General features: G+C 44.9%; 2 protein-coding genes across 5 annotated transcripts in view; one reads left to right on the forward strand and one right to left on the reverse strand.

Annotated features, from left to right (window-relative positions):
- CHLSN (cholesin) overlaps positions 1-22,975 on the forward strand; it is a 67,809-nt gene that overhangs the window by 17,119 nt on the left and 27,715 nt on the right. The gene's annotated exons all lie outside the window — the stretch shown is intronic.
- On the reverse strand, positions 10,817-19,107 carry GPR146 (G protein-coupled receptor 146). 2 transcript variants are annotated; one of them, XM_083372929.1, is made up of 3 exons: positions 19,041-19,104; positions 18,905-18,933; positions 10,817-15,021 (listed from the first exon to the last, which is right to left on the reverse strand). In XM_083372929.1, exon 3 carries the CDS (start codon positions 14,968-14,970, stop codon positions 13,969-13,971), a length of 1,002 nt encoding a protein of 333 aa, XP_083229055.1. In that variant the 5' UTR covers positions 14,971-15,021; positions 18,905-18,933; positions 19,041-19,104; the 3' UTR covers positions 10,817-13,968. The 2 variants fall into 2 exon arrangements, with proteins under 2 accessions (XP_083229055.1, XP_083229054.1); XM_083372928.1 differs by having other exon boundaries at positions 18,905-19,107.

The following is a 22,975-nucleotide window of genomic DNA, read 5'->3' on the forward strand; positions in this document are numbered from 1 at the left end:
GGTCCCTCGAGAGTCCTAATAGGGTTAGGAATTTAAAGGATTCACTCTGACTCTTTTCCTCTTTTTTTGCAACCAAAATTCAAATTTTATTTTTTTTCTTTCCATGGGGAGGAGAGAATTCTCTCTCTCTCTCTCTCTCTCTCTCTCTCTCTCTCTCTCTCTCTCTCTCTCTCTCTAGTAGGCAGATTGGCACTAAGGACTGTGTCAACTGGATCTGTAATATTTACTGAACTATTTAAGGTACATAGTGGAGGGAGAGAAGCGAGAAACAAAAAAAATAGAAGCCGGGCATTATTTGCAGTAAAGAAAAAAAGAATGGTTTTGATCCCTTTTTTCTGTGGTTGAATTTCCAGCTGTCTACGTGCTGGCCTGGGGAATTCTGGGAGTTGGAAGTCCACAAGTCTTAAAAGTTGCCCAGTTTGGAGAGCCCTGCTTTATTAAATGAAGGAACTATCGTCCTTATCATCTTTGGGTTTTTTCTATCCGTAAATCCTGGCGTAATTTCTTGTTTCCCATCCATTTTTTTAAACATCCGAAGTGCCACCAAGAGGTCCTAGGCACCTTTACTGGGCCTCATCCTTTCTCCGTAGCTTCTTTCATCTCGTCTTCGTCCCATCACTCAAGCCCGGGGCTAGAATTTAGCCATTGAGCACCCCAGCCTGTTCTCATTCACCGAGAACGGAATTTCCAGGCCTGCCATTTCTTTGCAAGAGCCACGTCCTTCCTCCCGTCACTCTGCAAACAAGATTCTTCTTTTGCCGTTGACACCGCAGTCCACATTCTCTAGTTGTCGAGCTGTTTGCTTTGTGCTGGCAAACACGGGTGTCCTTTTGCGGTGTGTGGTTAAGTCTTAGCTCCTTTTCCAATGCTCTTGACTCCATACCTCCTCCGAGCTGCAACGTCTTTTCGAAGATGGCCCGTTCTCTGCCCGTTCAGATTTCAAAAGCTGGATGCTTTCACAGCCTGTCTCAGACTTATTTCCAGCGACGACAGTGGAGCCCAGAATTTATGTTGCTAAGGGAGACGTCTGTGAGGCGAGATTTGCCCCATTTGATGAGCTTTCAGTCGCCACATTTTGTTAAGTGAATCACTGCAGTTGTTAAGCTCACAAAAATTGTGCTTAAGCGAATCTGGCTTCTTGCCCATTGACTTTGCAAAAGGGGATCATGTGACCCCAGGACACTGCGACTGTCAGAAATATGAGTCAGTTGCCAACAGTCTGAATTTTGATCATGTGACCCTGAGGATGCCGCAACCGTCGTAAGTGTGGAAAACGGTCATAAGTCACTTTTTCCCCAATGCCGTTGTAATTGTGACCTAAATGAACTGCTGCAAAGTTGAGGACTACCTGTATTTACCTTATTTAAACAAAGTCATCAGTGCTCATTGAATAAAGGAAAAGGGCTGTTTTTAACGGGCTGGGGGAATCTAGAGTTCCTGGTGGCGCCTGACCCCAATCGCGAGATTTTAAAAGAAGTGGTCACTTTCAGCAAATCACCTTTCTCTTTCTGAGGCTCACCTTTCATTATTGATCCTTATTGATCCTGAAAACAGCCCTTCTGTAAACTTCAAAAACTCACATGCCCACAAAAAACCCTGATTACACGGAATTTAATGGTGGGCAGGTTTTTTTTCTTCCAAAGTCCTGTTTGTTCACATAATTGCGCAGCCTGCTGTCCATCGATCAGGCCTGTAGGAGCAAAACATGGGCAGAGTTATGGGGACGGTAGTCCTCCAGATTCCCCCCCCCCCGCCTTGAGAAAAACATCCATCTTTTTCCCGCAGCTGACGAACCAGGAAAACATTCAGCTTCTGTTTTTCTTGACGTCAGCTGAGGCTCAGTTCTGCAAAAGTCTTAATATTTCGGGCCGTCGCATCAGCACATTTCAGAAAGTCCAGTTTGGTTCTCTTGAATGTCAAGGGCCCGGTTGCCGCCCCGTCCCCTCCTGCAACTGGCTGTGAGGTTTTTAAGAGTGTTCAGCAGGGTGGCCCTGTAAGGGGGATGCAGGAAGAGGAGCATCACCAAACTAGCGCAGCTTTCGCAGAACAAAACCACCTCTGCTATATTCATGATCAGCTCGTTCCGAGCACTCCCTGCCTCTCCCTTGATCTTCAAGCCGGTCCTGGCCAGGATCAGGATGTTATAAAACAGGCGGCACGCCAACATGCTTGCCGTGATAGCCAGAACTGGCAAACGGGGCTGGCTGTTTTTTCTGGAGGAGTATCTGCCTGGCTGAGTCTCTTTCACGAATGACAGGGTAGAGAACAGCAGCGCCGCCAAGGACGGTGCGCAGAACCCCAAGGTGAATTTAACGATCTCATATTCGGGCCAGGCGAACAGGGGATCCAGCTGGCAGACCGTTTCTTCCTGGTAATTTTCGATGCCCAGCAGGGCGCTCAGCATCAAGGCGGCGCAGAAACCGCACACCAGGACAAAACCGACACACACCTTTGGGCTCTGGTGCGCCTTGCCAATCAGAGCACTTTGGGGAGGGCGTCTGCTAAGCAAAAGGCTGAGGATGGTTACGAGGAGGAGGAGCTGAGAAGAGAAATAACCCAGGTTGAAAAAGAACGACAGCGTCCCGCAGGCCAAGTAGGACACTTGGAGATAAGCCGGCCGCACGGCGATGGTGAGCGATAAAAGGACGAGGAAGACGTTGCTGACCGTCTGGGAAAAAAACAGGATGTCTACTTTCTCCAGGACGTGACGCCGATAATTCTGGATGCAAATGGCCAGGATAGCCATGCCGGCTAATAAACCCGTTGGCACAAAGAAGGCAATGTAGGCGTGCATGAACCTCGAGATGACTTGTTGGGCAAATATAATCTCTTCGAAGTTGGTGGAGGGATCTTTGCTCAGGCTCGGGTAGTTCATCCAGGTCATGTTATGCGGGAGCATTTTTAGGGAGGGCAGTGGGCCCTGCAGGAGCTGTAAAGTGAAGAGAAGGGGATATTTTTAAAGGAGGTGAAGTCACAATAAACCAGGGAAGTCTGTGCTCCGGGAGGGAAAATGTCCAGTATATTTCTGAAGAAGCCTAAATGAAGAGAGTAGAGTTATGGGCCATATCCCCCCCCCAAAAGAAAGTTTATTTAGAAATATATAGACTAGGTCAGTGTTTCTCAACCTGGTCAACTTTTAAGATGCGTGGACTTCAACTCCCAGAATTCCCCAGCCAGCATCGCCATGCTGGCTGGGGAATTCTGGGAGTTGAAGTCCAAGCATCTTAAAGTTGAGAAGTGCTGGCTCCGCCTTCCTTGCTGTAGGCAATTTATATAAGTTCTATTTCCAGGCTCCAAATTGATGTTTTGTGTTTTGTGTTTAAATGAAAAAGAGCCTCGTCAGAGCACCGTTCGCAGGAACAGGGCATGGATCCTGGAAGAGTGAAATTTATTCTTCCTTGTCCTCTCTGCTTCTGTGACTATCCTCGACTTTTTTTCCCCAAGTGACCGCTTGGGGAAAAAAAGCACTGGAAAAAGTGACTTGACCCATTTTCACACCTAATGACCATGGCAACATCCCTGTGATCCCACGATCAGATTTTAGATACATGGCAACCGACTCACATTTATGACGGTCGCAGCATCCTGGAGTCACTGTGATCCCCTTTTGCGACCTTCTGAGAAGCAGAGTCAACGGGGAAGCCAGATTCATTTAACAACATGTGACTAATTCAAGATCGTTAAGTGATTCACTTAACAATCGCGGCAAGAAAGGTTGTAAAATGGGGCAAAATTCACTTAGCAACATAAATTTGGGGCTTAATTGTGGTTGTAAGTCGAGGACTGCCTGTACTACATTGGTGTGATCTTTACATCCCAGTGGTACAGATACTTTAAATAGGATATTATCCTTCCAGGCCATGTAATCTGTATGGGTTTCCGTGTTGAGCATTGAGGTGTCAGAACAATAATAAAAAAAATATCTATACAAAAAATATCTTACAATAAAAGAATTTTAGCATTACTTTTGGGTCCTTAGGATTTTAAGCACGCCCCAGGCCTCCTCATAGACTGTGAGTGCTTTTCTTTTAAAGGTAATTTAGCTTTTATCTGCTTATGCCCTTAGTTGCTCACCGTGTACCTGGGCGTGTAGGCTGATGGCAGTTATAAATTCCTAAAGTTAAGGGTTTCTTTAGGTGACACTGGCAAAAAAAAAGTATAATGGCTCAATCATTTGCTCCCATCATGATTCTGTTGCCCTGGAAAAGCATCACATTTCCTTTTAAGCAAATAAAAACATGAAAGGATTCAATCACATTCTTTTTTTTCCTGCAACAAATGACCGCAGTAAATGCAGCCTGTCTCATTTTATAAGCCCCCCCCCCTCAAAGTGCCATATCACCATCCCAACGGAGATATTCATCTCCTTCCTGAGAAGCAAACGGGTTGCCAATATTCGTTGTGGCTTGTTTGTTTGTTGTGCTGCAGTAAGGACGAGCATTTTGCATTGAATGCCATGTGGTGTTTTCCTGAGTACTCGACAGCATATTTTACTTATCTGTTCTAACTGCCCAAGCTTCGTGCCAGCTTTTTTTTTAAACCTATTTTGAAAATCTGCTACGGAGAGGTCACATCTGATGGCTGTGCTGCAATATGCAGGCTGTTCTGTCTGATCACGCTCAAAGCAGCTTCCCCAAACACCTGAACACAAGACAATGCAAGATTAAAACTAAACCACCCTCACCAGAAGAAGCTCTATTCCCTGAGGAACAGCTGGCTTTTGTCAGATTTGGGCTTTCGATTCCCCCCTCCCCATGTTGCATAAAAAGTAGTTTTTCCATCCGTCTCCAAATCTCAAACAGGAGTTTCTTTTAAGTTTGTTCCCTGGCATGCAATCCAGATTGCCCTTAATTTATGACCGCATTGGAGCTCGGAATTTTGGCAGTAAGTCCTTGCAGTGGTGCCCCCACAGGAACGGACTCAGTGTTACAACTGCTTTTACAACAATTGTTAAATGAGTCACCAAGGTCATTAAGCCAATCATGGGGTCCTAAGCCTGAATCCACCTTATCCGATGAGCACAGAATAGCGGTGCTAGCTCACGCCCCCCGGCACCTTTCATGCTGCATTTATATAGGTACAGAATTTTATTAGCCCAGAGAAACATCTTGGATACCCTAACATAAATATTTGCTTCCCTCCGTATACTTAGAATACAGAATAACAGAGTTGGAAGTGGACCTTGGAGCCGAGTTATTCTTAAAATAACTCAAATTTAAAACCCAGTTATTCTCAAAATGAGAAACGGTTCACTTTGGTGGATCCACTACCTTAGAACTGTGGTTTCGTATTGATTCTGGAAACCATGCATTTTTATTTTTTTATTTTTTGGTTTGCAAACGGAAAAGCTGGCTGCAAATATATATATATATAAAGCTGGAGAAAATTTTCCGCTTCCCACCCCTCCCCATGGCACCTCGCCTTGCATTCCTCTGTGGTTCTCTGCGTCTTCTCGAGGCATCACCCGACTGCCGGCTTTGAAAAGGAAGGCCGTTCAGAAGCTGCTCAGGGTGCAAGGAGCTAATTAAAGGAGCGGAATGTGAAAATTTCTTACTTGGGGATTATTGATTAGAGATGAATTACGAGTTGGAATGCATCCTATGGGATTTTGGCCTTCAAAGTTTAGGGCAGTGTTGCTCAACTGTGGCGACAACAACTAGACCCAAAGACAGTTCCTCCCCGCCCCCCCCATTCCGTCACTCTGCTAAACACCCAATTCCTACAGCACTGTCTTATGCCTAAGGATATTTACTACCTTCTCCTATTGGTGTCTTATGATTTATCACTTTGTTGTTTTCCGTACGCTGCTTCATTCTAAAAAAGATGTTGAGACTTTGGAAAGAGTGCAGAGAAGAGCAACAAAGATGATTTGGGGGCTGGAGGCAAAACATACTAAGAACGGTTGCAGGAATTGGGCATGTCTAGTTTAATGAAAAGAAGGAGTGGGGTGACATGATAGCAGTCTTCCGATACTTGAGGGGCTGCCCCCTCTTCTCCAAAGCACCTGAGAGCAGGACAAGAAGCAACGGATGGAAACACATCAAGGAGAGAAGCAATTTCTGGAACTAAGGAGAAATTTCCTGACAGTTAGAACAATTAACCAGTGGAACTGCTTGCCTCCAGAAGTTGTGGGTGCTCCAACACTGGAAGTTTTTAAGAAGAGACTGGACAACCTTTGTCTGAAATGGTATAGGGCTTCCTCCCTGAGCAGGGGGTTGGACTAGAAGACCTCCAAGGTCCCTTCCAACTGTTACTCTGTTATTCCATTAGTCAGACTGTTCTCTGCAACGCTCAAGAAGGATGACAAATATTGCCTTGCAACTCCCTCCAAAAGACTGAAATGATTTATTCGTGTTTACCACAGACACTTAGGTCAGAAGATCTAGTTTTGGAACTGATGACTTCAAGCCTTCCAAATCACATGACTGTCTAATAACGATCATTTTAGGAACTAAGGCTGCTTTTTTTTTTTAAATAAATTGCTCTTTTTCGTGCCCCGTTTTGCTACAGAAAATAAAAGTTGCATTCACCCCCAACAACTTTGCGCATAATCAAAAGGTGTGTTGCTAGCTGCTCATGATTACTTGACATTGTTTTAAGTGCGCAGAGCAAACACGCTCATCATTCTTAGTAGTAGAGCAGGGGTGTCCAATCTTGGCAACTTTTAAGGCTTGTGGACTTCAACTCCCAGAATTATCCGGTCAGCATGACTGGTTGTGGAATTCTGGGAATTGAAGTTCACAGATTGGACACCCCTGTAGTAAATGTTTGATTAATCTTTCCTAGGAAAACCTAAGGCCAGGCTTCACAGAGGCAAAAAGATAGAAATTATTACACTAATAATTTAGTTTAGGAATGGTTATTTTTACGGAAACTAATTTAGAAATAGATAATGAAAGAACGTCAACAATGCTGCATTTGAGATCTGGGCTGGGTGTAATTCCTGCTTTGTGCCCCAAACATCAATATTTCACTTTAGTAAAAGATTATTTCTCGTGTGGCTTCTTGATCACCCAGGAGCTACCTAACCCTCCTTTCTTTACGCTTGGCAAAATTATTCTAACAGACCTGGAGAAAGAAACAAAACCCTTTTTGCTTTTTCACAGCATTGTTTTCCAGATACATATTTTCGTATATTTTACAATTCTGTTTTGAATGTATTACAAAAAGGAGAAGTATCTGGATATCAAGTGGTTTTCTTGCACAATACATTGGGGCTTTTGTGGGGTAGAAAAATGGATAAATACAGGACCGTAATAAAGATTTGGTTTGATTTGAAAAAAGTTGATAACTTACCAGCGAAGGGAAAAAGCTCTGAAGATGTGAGAGGCTGAAGCTTCCTTTAGGGTGAGATTGAAAGATAACGGCTGTTGAACGGCAAATAATTTCCACGGGGCTACTTCCTGTAGAGCTGGTGACGTTTCCAATTCCCCAGCTCGTCAGGCTTACAGAAAACCTATAGTTCTTTAAGGAACAGGAGCTTGGTTTCACATAATTCAAACCATACACGTTGCCTCCATTGCGGGCGAAAAAGGGCTCGACCACGTGACTTTAAAGTTGACTTAAGCCGAGGCGTATTTTGGTGCTCCAAAACAGAAAAGTAGTGTTTAGCTATATATTTTTGAGCGTGTGAGGCCATCCAGTGGCTTCTCTCTTAGGAAAGAAAAAAAAAGCCCTTTATGTGTATTCTCTATTTTCCGATGTTTGAAATTCCATTTCCCAGGACCAGATGTTTAGCCCTTGAAGTGCTACGGTGGCTTGTATGGAAGAATTAACTAAATTCCTTGTCTTTGGTTGATCAAGAGGTCTGGAGGACCTAGTATCATGAAAACGAGCCCCTTTATTTTCAAATTTCTTTTGAAATCTTTACTTCTTTCTTTTCAAATTTTCCGATGTCGTCGTCCCTTGCTGGTCGTCGTCCCTTGCTGTCCTGTTATCAATCCTGCCTCTCTGTTGCCACTTTCTGATAAAACTCTTCCAATATTTGAGGGGTTGTTGACAAAGAGAAGGGGAGTTCGGTTTATTCTCCAAAGCACCCGAGGGCAAGACAAGAAGCAACGAATGGGACCTTGTCAAGGAGAGAACCAGCCTAGAACTAAGGAGAAATTTAACAATTAACCAGCGGAACGACTTGCCTCCAGAACCTGCGAGCGCTTCATCGTTGGAGGTTTTCAAGAAAGATTGTCTGGGGTAGGCAACCTTGGCTCTTTTATGACTCGTGGACTTCAACTCAACTTCAACTCCCGGCTGGCTGGGTCAGGAATTCTGGGAGTTGAAGTCCACGAGTCATAAAAGAGCCAAGGTTGCCTACCCCTGGTAGTGTGCCCTGCTTGAGCAAGGGGTTGGACTAGAAGACCTCCAAGGTCCCTCAAACCCTATTGTTCTATGTTTTATCACAGTCGCCTAGCCTACAAACTAAATTCTGGTTACACCACTGGCTTGACCTTTTGGGTGCCTGTCTTAACAAAGCCTGATCTTCTTCTCTTGGTGGAGAAGCTCCAGCTTCGGAGGCTCCTGTGGTTGATGGACCCTTTTTGCAATTCTCAAGTCTCCAATTCTCACCTTCCTCTTTTGTTTCTGCGCAAAAGGGTAGAGCTAGTTTATTTTTATTTTTTATTTATTTTATTTTAATTCCATTTATATCCCGCCCTTCTCCGAAGACTCAGGGCGGCTTACAAGCTTACAAGTTTGCAGAGACACACAAGGCCACATTGGTTGAAGGGAAATAGGCTAAAATCTGCCCGGATACCCCATATACCTTTAAGTGGTGCTCAACGTCTGATCTTGGTGAAACCTAAGAGAGCTTCTAACTTATTCAGATTCACCGATTAAGCCTTTTTCTTTAGTTAACCAAAAAAAAAAAGCAACTCCTATAAGCCCTCTGCGCTCCCTGCCATAAAAAGTGCCCTGTTCAGCAGTCTGTCCCTGATGCTTTTGCTGCTGGAAAATGAGCTTTTCTGCTTGTCTGAGCCATCACCGGGCTAAGCTAGCCAGCTCAGCAAATGCCAGTTAACTTTGGGGATGATTGTAGAATAAAGGCAGTGGCGTTGCCTTGTGTGCCATTCTCCAGTTAACCACAAGGGGGCGCTTTGGGAGAACTAAACTCTTTGAACTCTGAAACAGTTTGCCAAAATGGGGGGGGGGGAATGCTCTATTTTCTTGGAGAGGAATAAATAAATAACGTTTGCAGCTTAGTTCTTTTCATCCTCCCTGCATTCGCTTGCTAGCTGAGACTGTCCGGAGGACAAAATCTTCTGCAAGGGGCCCTGGGGTTCTGAATGACAGATCCCATCATCCCCAGCAAACGTTGCTTTGGATTATGGTGATCAGGCTGCAATGAATCTCTGGGTCTTTCAACTTCTTTTCTCCTTGGGGGAACAAATAAAAGCAAATGATTTTTTAAAAAAAACTAAACACAGTTTGTCTCATTGCACAACGAGATAGAAGCAGGAATTGTGGTTGCGTCAGGCTCCAATTAATTAAAAATGACCCAGATCAACCTTGGCTTGATGTTTTGGCTTGTTACACGAAGTTCCTGAAAATGGAACTCTGATGGGATGCTATTTCTGTGCCTGTATTTGTGTGTATGTGTGAATATCCGCTTTTGTAGGTGCTGTTCCTGGAATTGAATGCATAACAGGGAATATGTGCTTTAAAAAAAATTAAAAAATCTGGTACTCAGGATGTTTATACTCAATGAAGCCCGTACTCTTCCATGTGGAAATCTTGTGATACAGAGTCCTAATTTCCAGCTGGAAATTATGGGAAAATAAACCCTGAGCTATGCTCATCAGGGCTAATCTTCCCTGGCTGCAATTCCTTTCCAAACACATTTGAATGTTTGTTACATCCTCATCCTCATCAACCTCGTCATTGTCCGTCCACTGCAGGATGAAGGCCCCGTCCGCCTGTTTTCAACCTGTACGGTCCTGAGCTTCTTTGCCAGTCGGGCCCGCCGTATTTTCTGATGTCGCTCCATCTTGCTTTAGGTCCCTTTCGTATGTTGAAGGAAACGTCTTTATCGTGGTTCAGTCCAAGCCAGGAATAAACAACATGGCGACTGCTTTAGAAAGAAAGCTGCAGTTTATTGAAGAGGAGAGCCAGACAGGAAGATGGCTCTGGAAGAAAAGAGAGTGAGCACATGTAGGGACTGGGTTTTTATACCCTCTGGAGCCTTTTGTTTGGAGTTGTTTCCTGTTCCTGTTTGAGGCTTTGTATTTCCTGCGTCATGTATTCTGACCTGTGTCCGTTTGGCATCTGTGCGTTAATCCTATTATGTCCTGTCTTAGAGTTTGGGTGGAGTATGTAGATTTTAGGTGTCTTTGTCTTCTTAATCTTCTAGCTGGAGGCCTCCAACCTTCCTGAATGGATTATCACATCTGCATTTCTACAGAGTTGGTTTCTACTTGGGGGGGGGAAGGGAGACTTGGGGCTATTAAAAATCTGGGCATGCTTTTCTGCCTCTTTAAGATCCTTTGAGGAAATACATTTTTCTGCCCTTTTAATATTTCCTTCTCTGGGGAGGGCTGACTTCCCACACGTCGATGCTTTTTGTCAAGTGGGACCCATTCTGCGACCGCCACGGGCCACCTGCCCTCAGTTTAGTGCATAGTTCACCCAACATTGGCTGCTCACTTCGATGGGGAGGCCAGATTGGCTTAACTACCATGTTGCCAACTTAACAACTGCAGTAATTCACTTAACAGGTGTGTCAAGAAAGATTGCAAAATGGGCCAAAGCCCACTTGAACAACTTTCTCGGTTAGCAAAAAAAAATTTGCGCTCAGTTGTGGCTGTAAATCAAGGACAGGCTGTACTTAAATCCAGGAAGACCAAGCAACACTTGAAATGGTTAAATCGATAAGAATAATGACAAAGTTGACTCAGAAGTAAACAATTTATCAGTTTATTGATTTGACATAACTGCCTCCCCAGTTAAAAGGAGACCTACAAATCATAAATCACTTTTTTAAAAAAAAATACTATTCTGAAATAACACTGTTAATAGCAGCACTCCTGTGCTGAATTTCTGTTATGTATGACCAGATACAGTACTTTTCATTGAGCTACAGAAATCTATTCTTCAACTGTGATAAAATCTGAATCTTAGGAAATAATTTAATAAATTCTTTTAAATGCTCTTTTTTTACATCAGTAGACTGTTTCGTATGTTCGGCGAGTAATGGCAAATACTTTTTGTTTACAAAAACCGCTGGAATCTTTCAAAGGCTTCAGCAGAAATGTGTGCTAAATGTTTCTACGAGAACAGGTTTCAAATCTTATCCCCCTCCAGTTTTCTATCTCTCCTCCCTCTGATCGCATTTTCCTTATGACGTCTCTTACAAAAATTGCCCACTTGTTACCTTTTTGGAACGCACTCAAATTCTGCTCTGGAAAATGCTCCTAATTCCAAGTTTACGAAAGTGAATGCAGTTGTTTGAAACTGATAGCGTTCGAGATCTAAGAATAAACAGTGGTTTTGTGGAACATTGTCTGGAAACCAGCTAAGAGATTAGGTGCATACTGGAATTTGCTTTTTCCTGCAGCGCTGACTCAGTTTTAATGGGAAAAGGTGTGGCTCTGGGATATTAGCAATGAGTAAGATTTGGGGAGAAATATGCAAATGTTTTGAACCGAAGTGGCTTCCGATACAGGATATTAATAATGTGGGGATGTAGTTACATAAGGCATTTGGTTCCTGATTTTTTTTTTTACAAATGTCCTTTGACCTAGTAATGCATAGCTTCAGAAAAAGGAAGTCCCACCTTGTCAACTTGAAGTCCACGCATGGTAAATTTGACAAGGTGGAGATACACTGCCCTAAAGAGTTTTCAGCCCCACATCCTAGCGCTTATAAACACCTTCCACAATTAGTTTGACAGATATTACCCATATTACCCAATTACATGCATATAAAACAGCAGGAGACTTTATAGCACTTTCTTAGATGTGCGGTTAAAGTAAGGTGCTCAGCCTTTGTCATTAAAAAAAAAAGGTCTTGCTAGATGAAATCCATGAAAAAGATCCAGTCCCAACCTAGAGTTGTGGGAATCTCTTTACCCAGTTAGGAGCTGGACCTAGAAGTTGTGTGAGCGTGACGATCAAGTTGTTGACTGCACAAAGTAAGACTAATCAGACTTCAGCTAAGCCTGGCAAGCACAAGGTGTATTGTTTTCTTCCTTACCTGTGGAGAATCTTGGTAACTCCCTCCACTAAATTAGACTTTGTGGTAACTCCCTAGGCTAAATTAGTGTCTTAACTCCGATAACCTCCCAAATCAACCCTCAAGGCCTCTTAGAGAAGACTCAACTATTTGTTCTACAAGCCTACGTCTCTGAGAACCTGGCATTGGGTCCCAGCAAAACGTCAGGTTGGAGCAGACAAAATTGTATGATTGTATGGCAGCTCGGGAAAAGCATACCAGCCTGCCAGTTCTGTAATCCAAAAATGTCTGATCTCGCCTCTGAAGAAGCGAAACCGCTCTCTATATATCGTTTACTCTTTCTCTACAATTTGGTGGTCTACAATGGTGATGGGTCTTCAACTCTCATAATCTCTTTTAGATGAGGAACAAGGAGAATATGTTCCAATATTTGAGGGCCTGCCACAAAGAACAGGAGGTCAACCTATTCTCCAAAGCACCTGAGGGCAGGACAAGAAGCAATGGATGGGAACTAACCAAGGAGAAAACCTGTGTTGGAGGCCATCTGAACATCTAGAGATGTTCCTCATCCCTTTTTCCAGACCTTGTTCTAGGATGTACTGACCTGGGAGATCTTCCAACCTCTTGGGCACCTTTTCTAATAGTGGAGCAAATTCAAAACATTGTCCTTATGACATGGTATATATATGGCTTTTAGTAGCCTATCCTAGACTAGTTCTTCATGCTAGCTTGTTGTTAGGTCCAACCAAAGGGGTGGAAAAGATATGGCACTACTGAGTCAGGGACAGAACCAGAATCCAAAGCAGTATAAAAACTAGGGCCAGAATTATAAGAAATCTTTGTTGTTCCCTGTGAATCTCCTCTAAGTTGTGCACTCACACCATTGTGTTATCCCTTCCATCCCTTTGATCCATTAATATCTTGCAAACATTCTTTGAGTGATAATACTTTTAATTTTAATACTTTTACTGCTTTTAATTCAGCCATGAAAAGAATGCTGTACATCCTAAGGAATGTTTGTGAGTGATTCATTGGCTGCCCTTCTGGATTTGCATCTTAAGCTTGACTTCATTTTAAACTGTCCTTCATTTTACTAGATATAGCAACATCCTATGACTTCTACAAAATTATATCCTTTTGTTTGATTGAAATGCTTTCACAGTGTAAAATAAAACCGGGCAAACCCCTTTTTTGTTCACTGGTGAATGGAGAAAGAAACAAAGGCGTTCGAGGAGACACCTTCAAACCACCTGCTTTAGAGTTAGAAGTAAAGATTTCATTTAAATCATACAGTAACTTTGTACATTAGGAAAAATTTAGTATCGTACTAGGCTGTGATGCAACTTGACCAGCGCGATTATTAGTGGATATTATCGTAACTGAAAAGGTGCCACTCGGGCCTTGACTTAAAACTGCTTTGTAAATTTAAAATTCATATTATTTTATACGAAAACATAAAAATACCTCTCTTTTTTTAAAAAAAAATTCTACAAGATTACAAAGTGCTAGGTGTTCGGTCAAAAAGCCTGTTGCGAGTGTTTTTTTCTCCTTCTGTTTTTTCTTCACACAAGATCGCTAAAACAAAGCTTATCCTGCAAAACCGACTCAGTGCATCAAAACTCGTGAAATCAAACTACGATTTTAACCCCCAGACAAGATTCTCCAAAAGTTTTCTCTCCACAGAGTCTCTACCTGGGTAGGCTAAAACGGCGAGGCGCCGACGTGGGCCCACCCTTTCCAGCACCCTTGCTCGGTGGGCTCCGGACTCAGCTCAGCAACCTGGCGCCCACCAGCATTCCTTCACACCTACGTGACGACCTGCTGAACCTCTGTGCGTTCATGTGAACACTGCTGATTCCCGCAGTGCAGCTTTTTTAGCAGCCTTTGCAGTTTGCCTGGGAAGTTTTTGCTCAGATACCGGTACAGCAGAGGCAGGACGACGCTGCTGGAGAAAGCCAGGAATTTGGAGAGCCCCTTCGTAAAATACAATCCCCGGCTGTAGCTCTCCTCCACCGCTTTGCCTTGCAGGGCGGCAAGCGTGCTCACCAGCAGGGTCCCGTAGTAGGGTGTCCACAGGGTGAACTGGGTGCAAACGGCGGCAATCAAAAGCCTCTGCACCGAGGGGTCCAGTCTTCCAGTGTCTTGGTCCAGCGGCGTAGCCTCCTTGCGTATTCGCAAGATCAGCACGAGCGCGTAGAACACGGCGATGGCCGGCACGATGTAACCGATGAAAACCATGATGGCGTCCGCGGCTTCTTTGTTCTGCATTTTGGAGCACTCGATAATTTTCGTGGAGACGTGGTTGCAGATGTAGAACAAGAGAGAGGAGAAGCTGGTCAGCATGGCCCCTCCCCAGATGAACCCGCACACGTGCTTGGTGTTGTACACGCTGGACATGTAAGTCCTCGGCAGAGCCCGTTCAATGTAGTAGTCCAGGCTGAGTAAGGCGATGGAATACATGATCACCAAGGAGGAGACGTTGAATAAAATCAGCAAGGTGATGTAGACTTCGCTGTTGAAAGTCCAGAGGGCCCATTTGGTGCTGGTGGGTCCCAGCAGGTACATGGGGGCGATGGCATTGATGATGAGGCCGGCGATGGCGATGTTGACGAAGTAGACGTCCGGCATAGTCATGGTGGCCTTGTTGCACAGGTTGACCAGAACCAGAAGCCCATTGTAGCAAAGGCCGATGGGGAAACAGATGACGAGGTAGAACAGAGACAAAATGGAAATCGCCAGATGAAAATCATGGCACAGATTCTGGTCCTCAGTGTTCTTGGAACCATTGAGTGCTTCACAGCTCCACATAATGACGTTCCCGAGATGAGGAGGACTCTTCTCGGCTGGTTACCAGCTTTTCTACAGGAGAAGAGAAAAGAAAGAATGTCGACGCGCTTCTTTTTGAGAAGACAAAAATCAAAGTTCTTCCACATTTGCACCATGAACTGCCAGATTTGACCATTGTATCATGGGATAACAGAAAGATCAGTTATGGAATTATTCATTGGGGGTTCCTCAAGCCCGGGGGCGCTCCGAACGTGGCAACTTTAAGACTTTGTGGCCTTCAACTCCCAGAACTGAAGAAGCTTCTTGGACGAGAAGTGAAAAGTCTTCAAGGAAAAACAAAGAAAGTCCAGTGGCCTCCTGAAAAAGCACCTTTGGGACAATCATGACCTGGATGACTGAAAAGCTCTATAGTATAGACTGGCTGGGGAATTCTGGGAGTTGAAGTCCACAAGTCTTAAGTTGCCGAGTTAGGAGACCCCCTGCTGAAGAACATGGGTTTCATAGATTCACCCTCAATGTCTATGTCTGAAAAAAAAATCAGGAGAGATCCTGTGATTCTAACGGGTTAATTATTAATGCAGCTTAATTATTAGGTACTTTGTGTTACTTTGGTTTAAGGCAGTTCTCTCTCACACTCTGCTTCTAACCCTTACAAAGGCTATATTATTCTAATCCATCTTTGCAAAAGTAAAATAAAAAGCAGATTGTGTTCCTTCCTGAAAGCTCTCTGTAAAAACCTAAGTATTATTTGTCTCGGTAAATCGAGGCGACGTTCTTCCCCAGACGTGTGTTTTTCCCAGTGATACAGCATAGCCTTAAAGGCAGCTTTTTCTATGGGCATGTTATTAATAGGACAGGATTGAATCAAGAAGTACTGTGCTCTTGGTAATCGCTTTCCGGTATTTTTCAGAGGTGACCTTCGTTTTTTCTATTTTTAGACTGATTTTATCTGCCAGAACATCCACATTATTCCACATGTTTACAAATCCTTCCCAAGATTCATTCCTGCATGGGGGAGATTTTGGCTTCACCGCTTGAGTCAATCTCCCTAGACCTGGCCATTTTCATGGGGAAGACAAGACCTTGGCTCCTTGTGAAGGAGATCTCAAGGGAAGGTCTTTCTCCTGGAATTCCTTCTTCCACAATTTTGATTGCATCCCCGCATGGTTTAAGGAGGCTTTCATATGTTCATAATTTAGGAACACCCCCCCTTTCATTTATCGGGGGGTCCCCGTGAGAAAATACCGACCTCATAACGAAAGGGTAACCCCCTGAAATGAAAAATAGGATTAAGGAATACCAGAGTTGAAAGTGACCTTGGAGGTCTTGTAATCCAACCCTTTGCTCAAACAGGAGATCCTACACAATTCTGAACAAATGGCTGTGCAGTCTCCACTTGAAAGCCTCCAGTGATGAAGCACCCACAACTTCTGGAGGCAAGGAGTTCCACTGGTTAATTGTTCTCACTGTCAGGAAGTTTCTCCTTAGTTCCAGGTTGCTTCTCTCCGTGATAGGTTTCCATCCGTTGCTTCTTGTCCTTCTGTTCAGGAGCTCTGGAGAATAGCTTGACTCCCTCTTCTTCTTTGGGGCAGCCCCTTGTTTCTTTCCACCCTACAGCCCAATGGAAATTGCCATCTTAGTGACCCTAATAGATTTAACCTGAGTCAAGGGTGAAGAAGAGACTGGACAGCCACTTGTCTGAAGTGGTGTAGGTTCTAGAAGACCTCCAAGGTCCCCTTCAGCTCTATTCTGATTCTGATTCCGGTTAGACAAGCAGGAAGGTCTCTCGGCTGCAACTCAAGAAGAGTTCAGCTGAGGTGCCAAGTGCTGGGTTGGTGTGTCGCTGCAAAACCTGGCCTAGGCTCAACATTGCACTGTCTTGCGCAGCTGAAAGCACATGGCTTCTCGTTTGCCTTTCATTCAGCTCTTCTCTGGCAGGTCAGGAGGAGCAGCCCCGGGGTCCTGATCGGAAATAAATGCGCCAAGTAACTTCCAAGAACTTGCCTTCCTCCTATAAGACATTTTCTTCCTCCAAAGAGTGCCCAAATTAATGTTTTTATAATTGCTTTCCTCGTAACTTATTGTCAAGGCATGCGTACCATAATTTCTGTTATTAAACTGAAGGATTAACATTATGACTTTGAGATAACATCTCTCCCCGAATCTAGAGCCATGGACGCAAATGCACTTTCTTATTTTTTTAAAAAAAACAACAACAACCACACCATTAAAATAAAATGTAATGTTCCAAAGAGGCACTTCAGACTTTTTCCAAAATAACCAGACCTCTCTGTGTGATTTGACCTCCCTTTTAACCAACTGGAGATAACTCACTGCTAAATCTGGGGGACCTTACTAACCCCTAGATCAGGGGTAGGCAACCTTGGCACCCTTTTATGATTCTGGGAGTTGACGTCCACCAAGTCATAAAAGAGCCAAGGTTGCCTACCCCTGCCCTAGATTGTGGCCTTATCTTCTCCCACAGGATGCCCTTCTGATGTTTTGCAACACCATGAATTCTCAGTCGACCTGGCCGGTGGCTGAGTGGCTGGGAACATTGGGAGTTGTAGTCAAACAACACCATTGCTGGAAGCTTTCAAGAAAGGATTGGACCACCCTTTGTCCAGGATGATATAAGGTCTCTTGCCATAGACTGGGGGGGGGGGGGTTGGACTAGATGAACTCCAAGGACCCTTCCAATCCTGTGATTCTAAAATTCTATCCTTGGAGATAGAGTGGGGATAACTGCTGTTGAAGAAAACAGGATAGTAATAATTATTGGGGGTCACTGCATCTTGGTTTCTCATTATGCTACCAATTGCTAACTTCTCTTTGCCTTCTGAAGTTCAGGAGCTGAACATCCATTAATTCTTGAGGACCAGCTCCCCCATTCTGGTCCCCGTCCTAAAGGATGTCACCTTTGGCCAACTTTCCCCCCATAAAGCAATAGAGGGACACCCAACATTGTTGGGTTCTATAGAACGTCACAGCCAGCCAGTTTGGTATAGTAATTAAAGCGCCAGGCTAGAAAGCGGGAGACCTTGAGTTCAAGTCCTACCATGAAAGCCGGCTGGCTGACTTGGGGCCAGTCCCTCTCTCTCAGCCCAGCCTACCTCACAGGGTGGTTACGGTGGTGGGGAAAATAGGAGGTGTGTTGGATATGTTCTCCTCCTTGAGTTACTTGTAAAAATAATAAAAAGGTGGGATTGCAGGTAAAGAAGATTTCATGTTCAGCAATGCTCTTTCTTTCCATGTTCAGCCGCCCTCCTGCACATGCCTTCCTTTACATTAGAGACCTATTCGTTTGAAGGAGGAGAGCCGTTGGAGAAAGCATTTCTCCCAAACAGAAGGCCACATCTGTCCCTGTATTACGGCTTCCCCGGTACATATGTTGGGTTTTAACCCTTTTTCTCCTCCCAAAGGGGCAAGATTTGTTTGTACCTTAAGAGCACCCAAGTCAAACCACTGTTTCTGGCTGAAGACAGCGGAGAAGGTTACTTTAAAAGAGGGGTACCCAACCTTGGCCACTTTAAGACCTGTGGACCTCAACTCCCAGAATTCCCCAGCCAGCATACCTAGGAGTTGAGGTCCACGGGTCTTGAAATGGCCAAGGTTGGACACCCCTGCTCCGTGGCTGGCTGGGGAATTCTGGGAGTTAAAGTCCACAGGTCTTAAAGTGGCCAAGGTTGGACACCCCTGCCTTAAAGCAAGCCATCTTACAAGGTGGAAACCCACACTTTGACATTGAGGACCCTACTGGGAATCTGCTTCCCACCCACCCACCCAAAAGAATCATCTAGATGTTGAAGCAGACTCCTGCCTGTACCCCACATCCCATGCCTGCAGACTTTCCTTCTCCTCTTTGCTTTAACAATGTTTGGTCAAGGCTGTTAGCTCTGCTCCCCCTCCACAAACATCCATTCCCACCACCCCGCCCCATCTTCCCCAGTCCTACCTTCGGTCCAGATCTCATGTTCCTTTGTACTGCAGAGTCAAACATGGCTGATAAATAACATTTCAGGTGGAGAAGGGACCCAGCCGAGGGGGTCTCCCATTATTATTTCCCCCCCCCCCCCGTAGCTCCTACGAACCGTCCTAGACCCTCCAGCTGGGCGATCCGGCAGGGTGTTTTTCCCCGCATGTGAGCTGCACTTGTTTGTCCTCTAGTAAATTACTCACAAAGTTTCTGCTTCTGTTGGCAGAGCAAGCACGCCGTGGCTCCTCCCTGGCTCTGTTTACAGCCAGTTTCAAGAAATAGGAAGCTGTCTGAACTGGAAGGGGAGGGGTGTGCACACACAAACACACACACACACACACACACACACACACACACAAAGACACACACTGCTCTGTTCCGAGCCTTCCCATCGATTGGTAGAAAGGCAGATATTCCTGGAATAACCCACTTGGTGTTGGGTTACAGTCGCTGCCTCCCTCCCCTCCCTCCCTCCCACCCACCCACCCACTCTTTTGTGTGTGTGTGTGTGTGTGTGTGTGTGTGTGTGTGTGTGTGTGAAACCCACCAGCCTACTTTCTGGCATTCCCGTGGAAAAAAAAAAGCCGGTTTGCCATCGGAAGATTCCAGGCAGGGTCTAAAAAGCACCAGCAAACCTCTTTGTGAGGCTCAGTTTCATGGCTGGGTTTTTTGGGGGGAAAATAATGCCAGGCCATCTGCTCTCCCCCCCCCCCCACAGATCGATCAGTCTGAGGAGCTGGATTTGAAAGTCTCTTATTGTGTTACTTGCAGCACTGAAAGAGCAGGGCTGTGTTAGGCTGTGGCTGCTCCAGAGCAGGAGGATTCTCTTAGCACGGATAAAGGGGAATATCTGTAGCTCAGGGTTGGAATGAGGGGTCCTTGGTGCTTCTGTGAGCTTGGTGGTTTTCTTGCAGAGGTTTCATTGGCCAGGCAGGTAACAACGTCAGTGCTAAAAGGGAGTGGTGGGGTTTGTGGAGAAGAGGAGGACGACTGTGTGGTCCTTGATGCGCTCTGAACTTGGTGGTTTTCTTGCGGACGTTGCATTGCCCAGCTAGGTAACAGCATCAGTGCTAGAAGGGAGGGGGGTTGAGGAGTAGAGGAGAAAGAGGAGGGGGGGCTTTGGGGTCCTTGGTATTCTCTGAGCTTGGTGGTTTTCTTGCAGAGGTTTCATTGGCCAGGCAGGTAACAACGTCAGTGCTAAAAGGGAGTGGTGGGGTTTGTGGAGAAGAGGAGGACGACTGTGTGGTCCTTGATGCGCTCTGAACTTGGTGGTTTTCTTGCGGACGTTGCATTGCCCAGCTAGGTAACAGCATCAGTGCTAGAAGGGAGGGGGGTTGAGGAGTAGAGGAGAAAGAGGAGGGGGGCTTTGGGGTCCTTGGTATTCTCTGAGCTTGGTGGTTTTCTTGCAGAGGTTTCATTGGCCAGGCAGGTAACAACGTCAGTGCTAAAAGGGAGTGGTGGGGTTTGTGGAGAAGAGGAGGACGACTGTGTGGTCCTTGATGCGCTCTGAACTTGGTGGTTTTCTTGCGGACGTTGCATTGCCCAGCTAGGTAACAGCATCAGTGCTAGAAGGGAGGGGGGTTGAGGAGTAGAGGAGAAAGAGGAGGGGGGGGGCCTTTGGGGTCCTTGGTATTCTCTGAGCTTGGTGGTTTTCTTGCAGATGTTTCATGACCCAACTAGGTAACGGCATCAATGCCAGAAGGAAGCGGGGTTTGCACTGATGATGTTCTCTAGTTGGGTCATGAAACATCTGCAAGGAAAACCACCAAGCTCACAGAGCACCAAGGACCCCTCAACTCTTTAACACTTTTGCTGGTCAACCTAGGTCAAGGGTAGGCAACTTTGGCTCTTTTATGACTTGTGGACTTCAACGCCCAGAATTTGGGAGTTGAAGTCCACGAGTCGTAAAAGAGCCAAGGTTGCCTACCCCTGACCTAGGTCATTAAAAGCCACCAGCTTTTCTGGAAGCTTATGCTTTTCGACAACATTAATTGGCCTAAAAGGCGCCATCAGATTCCTCCTAAGGTTCACAATGGAAGATTAAGTGAGCAACAGCTCTATAAGTACTCTGAACACACAAAGTCCCCTAACAGAATTTGGAGTACTGCCTGACTTTCAAGCTCCCTTTGGTTGCGGTGATAAAATTCACCAAGATCTCCATATAAGGATCTACACCAAGCCTGGGTTTTGGAATAATCTAACCTTTCCAGTTTCAGATCCCAGTGAAAGCTCTGACCACTTGGAACAATCAGGATCAAGCAGGCCAGGCTAATTTTCACTGGAATCTTACCGAGAAAGCTCCTTGTTGACTTCTCAGCTTGAAAATATTTTTGGTGCTACAGTATGAGTTGGCTCATGAGTTGGAATGTGACACCTGCCACCTGTGGATGGTCACCCCGAGTCAAACAGAATACTATTAATCCAGCAAAAAGATTCCGGATTGGTACAGCAAAGAAAGACTCGGAATTCCATAGGGGAAAAAATGTCAAGTCCTTTGCATTTTTTTCAAGGCTGATTTCCAGGATTTGTTTAAGGTTGTGTTCTGTCGCCAAAGTGAGCAGCAGTCTTCTTGATGAAGTCGCCCTTGAAGTGGGAAGGGTTAGGTTTGGCAGGGATTAATCCTTCAGGCTGAGTCATCACTATTTGTAACACACAAGTATTTGATGGAGCGGAGATAAAATGTTTTTGGAATTAGTATAGAAGAAAATCCAGCTTGGTCAAGGGTGTGGGTGCTCTTTGAATAACCCACAAGCCTTTTTTTCAAGTAATGTCATTCATGGTGGAACATGGAGGCCTGTGCCTGCTTGGACCAATGAGAAACTTGCAGTTTGACTACCGTTTGGGGGCTGTCAGTTCATAGAATGGAAATATTTGTATGTGGCTTGAGAGCAGATTTAATATCTTCAAGTGAGCACCAGGATTTTAAAAATATGGCTAACATATTTCCTTTCCTTTTCTTTCTTTCTTTCTTTCTTTCTTTCTTTCTTTCTTTCTTTCTTTCTTTCTTTCTTTCTTTCTTTCTTTCCTTCCTTCCTTCCTTCCTTCCTTCCTTCCTTCCTTCCTTCCTTCCTTCTTTCCCCCTCCCCCTCCCCTCCTCCCCCTCACATGGAAGCAAATACAGTTCTGGAGCTTCATGCATGGCAAAAACTTCCAGGGAACGAGGAAGACTTGGAGTGGACAGGAAGATTTAATTAACAGCGCTAATTTCCTTCTCCTAATTGCTTTTCACTTTGAAAATCACCAGTGGTGCTCAATTACATTTTGGTCGAATGCGCGGCTAGGTCTTTGAAAATCAATTGTCTCCTTGTTTTCATCTCTGGTCCCACTCCGTAGCCAACGTGTCATCCCCACTGGTCAATCTCAGAGAGCAAAGCAGGGATTGACTGAGTTAGTGCTTGGATGGGACATTACCGAGAAATAACAGGGATGTAGACTCGACTGAGAAGTCGAAAAAATATTGCACAAGGAGGCAACTTCTGTTGCCAAGAAATTATTTATTAGACATATTTCATGAGCTCCTCTGGAGCCAAGCTAGATTCAAAGACCATCCTCCTTATAATTGGGGGCTGCACCAAGTGTCTGGATTTTTGTGTTAATTTTATCTCTTTTGTCCCTGCTGCAACTTCTGGCCAGTCCTGTATCCTTTGGTTTATTTCCATATATGGCCTTTAGGTAGCATCTTCAAGACCAGCCTTAAGTCTCCACAAAGATGGATCGTCTGCCTTGACTATTTACTATCGCATTACAGACCGATTCCATTCCGGTCTTAATCATTAGTGGAGCACAAGCATAATGCCATTATATTTCAGCAAGTGCTGTCTGCCTGCCTATGTTAGTACATCGTGTTCAGTGGGAGCCACCTCGTGCGCTATAAAGGAGTGGAAAGTTAATGGCGAGGGTGCTTTTGATCTCCTTTCTCAATTGGGAAACTCGGAGAATGGAGTTTTCCATGGTTGTGCAACGGGATGCTTAAGGCTCGCAGGAGCCTACAAAATGCAGATAATTGCTTTTGGGTAGCTTGCAGCTGAGAGGGATAGTCTGGAAGCCGGC

The sequence above is a fragment of the Vipera ursinii genome (genome assembly GCF_947247035.1).
Source record: "Vipera ursinii genome assembly, chromosome: 13".
Lineage (NCBI taxonomy): Eukaryota > Metazoa > Chordata > Lepidosauria > Squamata > Viperidae > Vipera > Vipera ursinii.

Excerpts from the sequence above, each read along its gene's own strand:
- GPR146 (XM_083372928.1), bottom strand. The coding sequence starts at position 14,970 with ATGTGGAGCTGTGAAGCACTCAATGGTTCCAAGAACACTGAGGACCAG.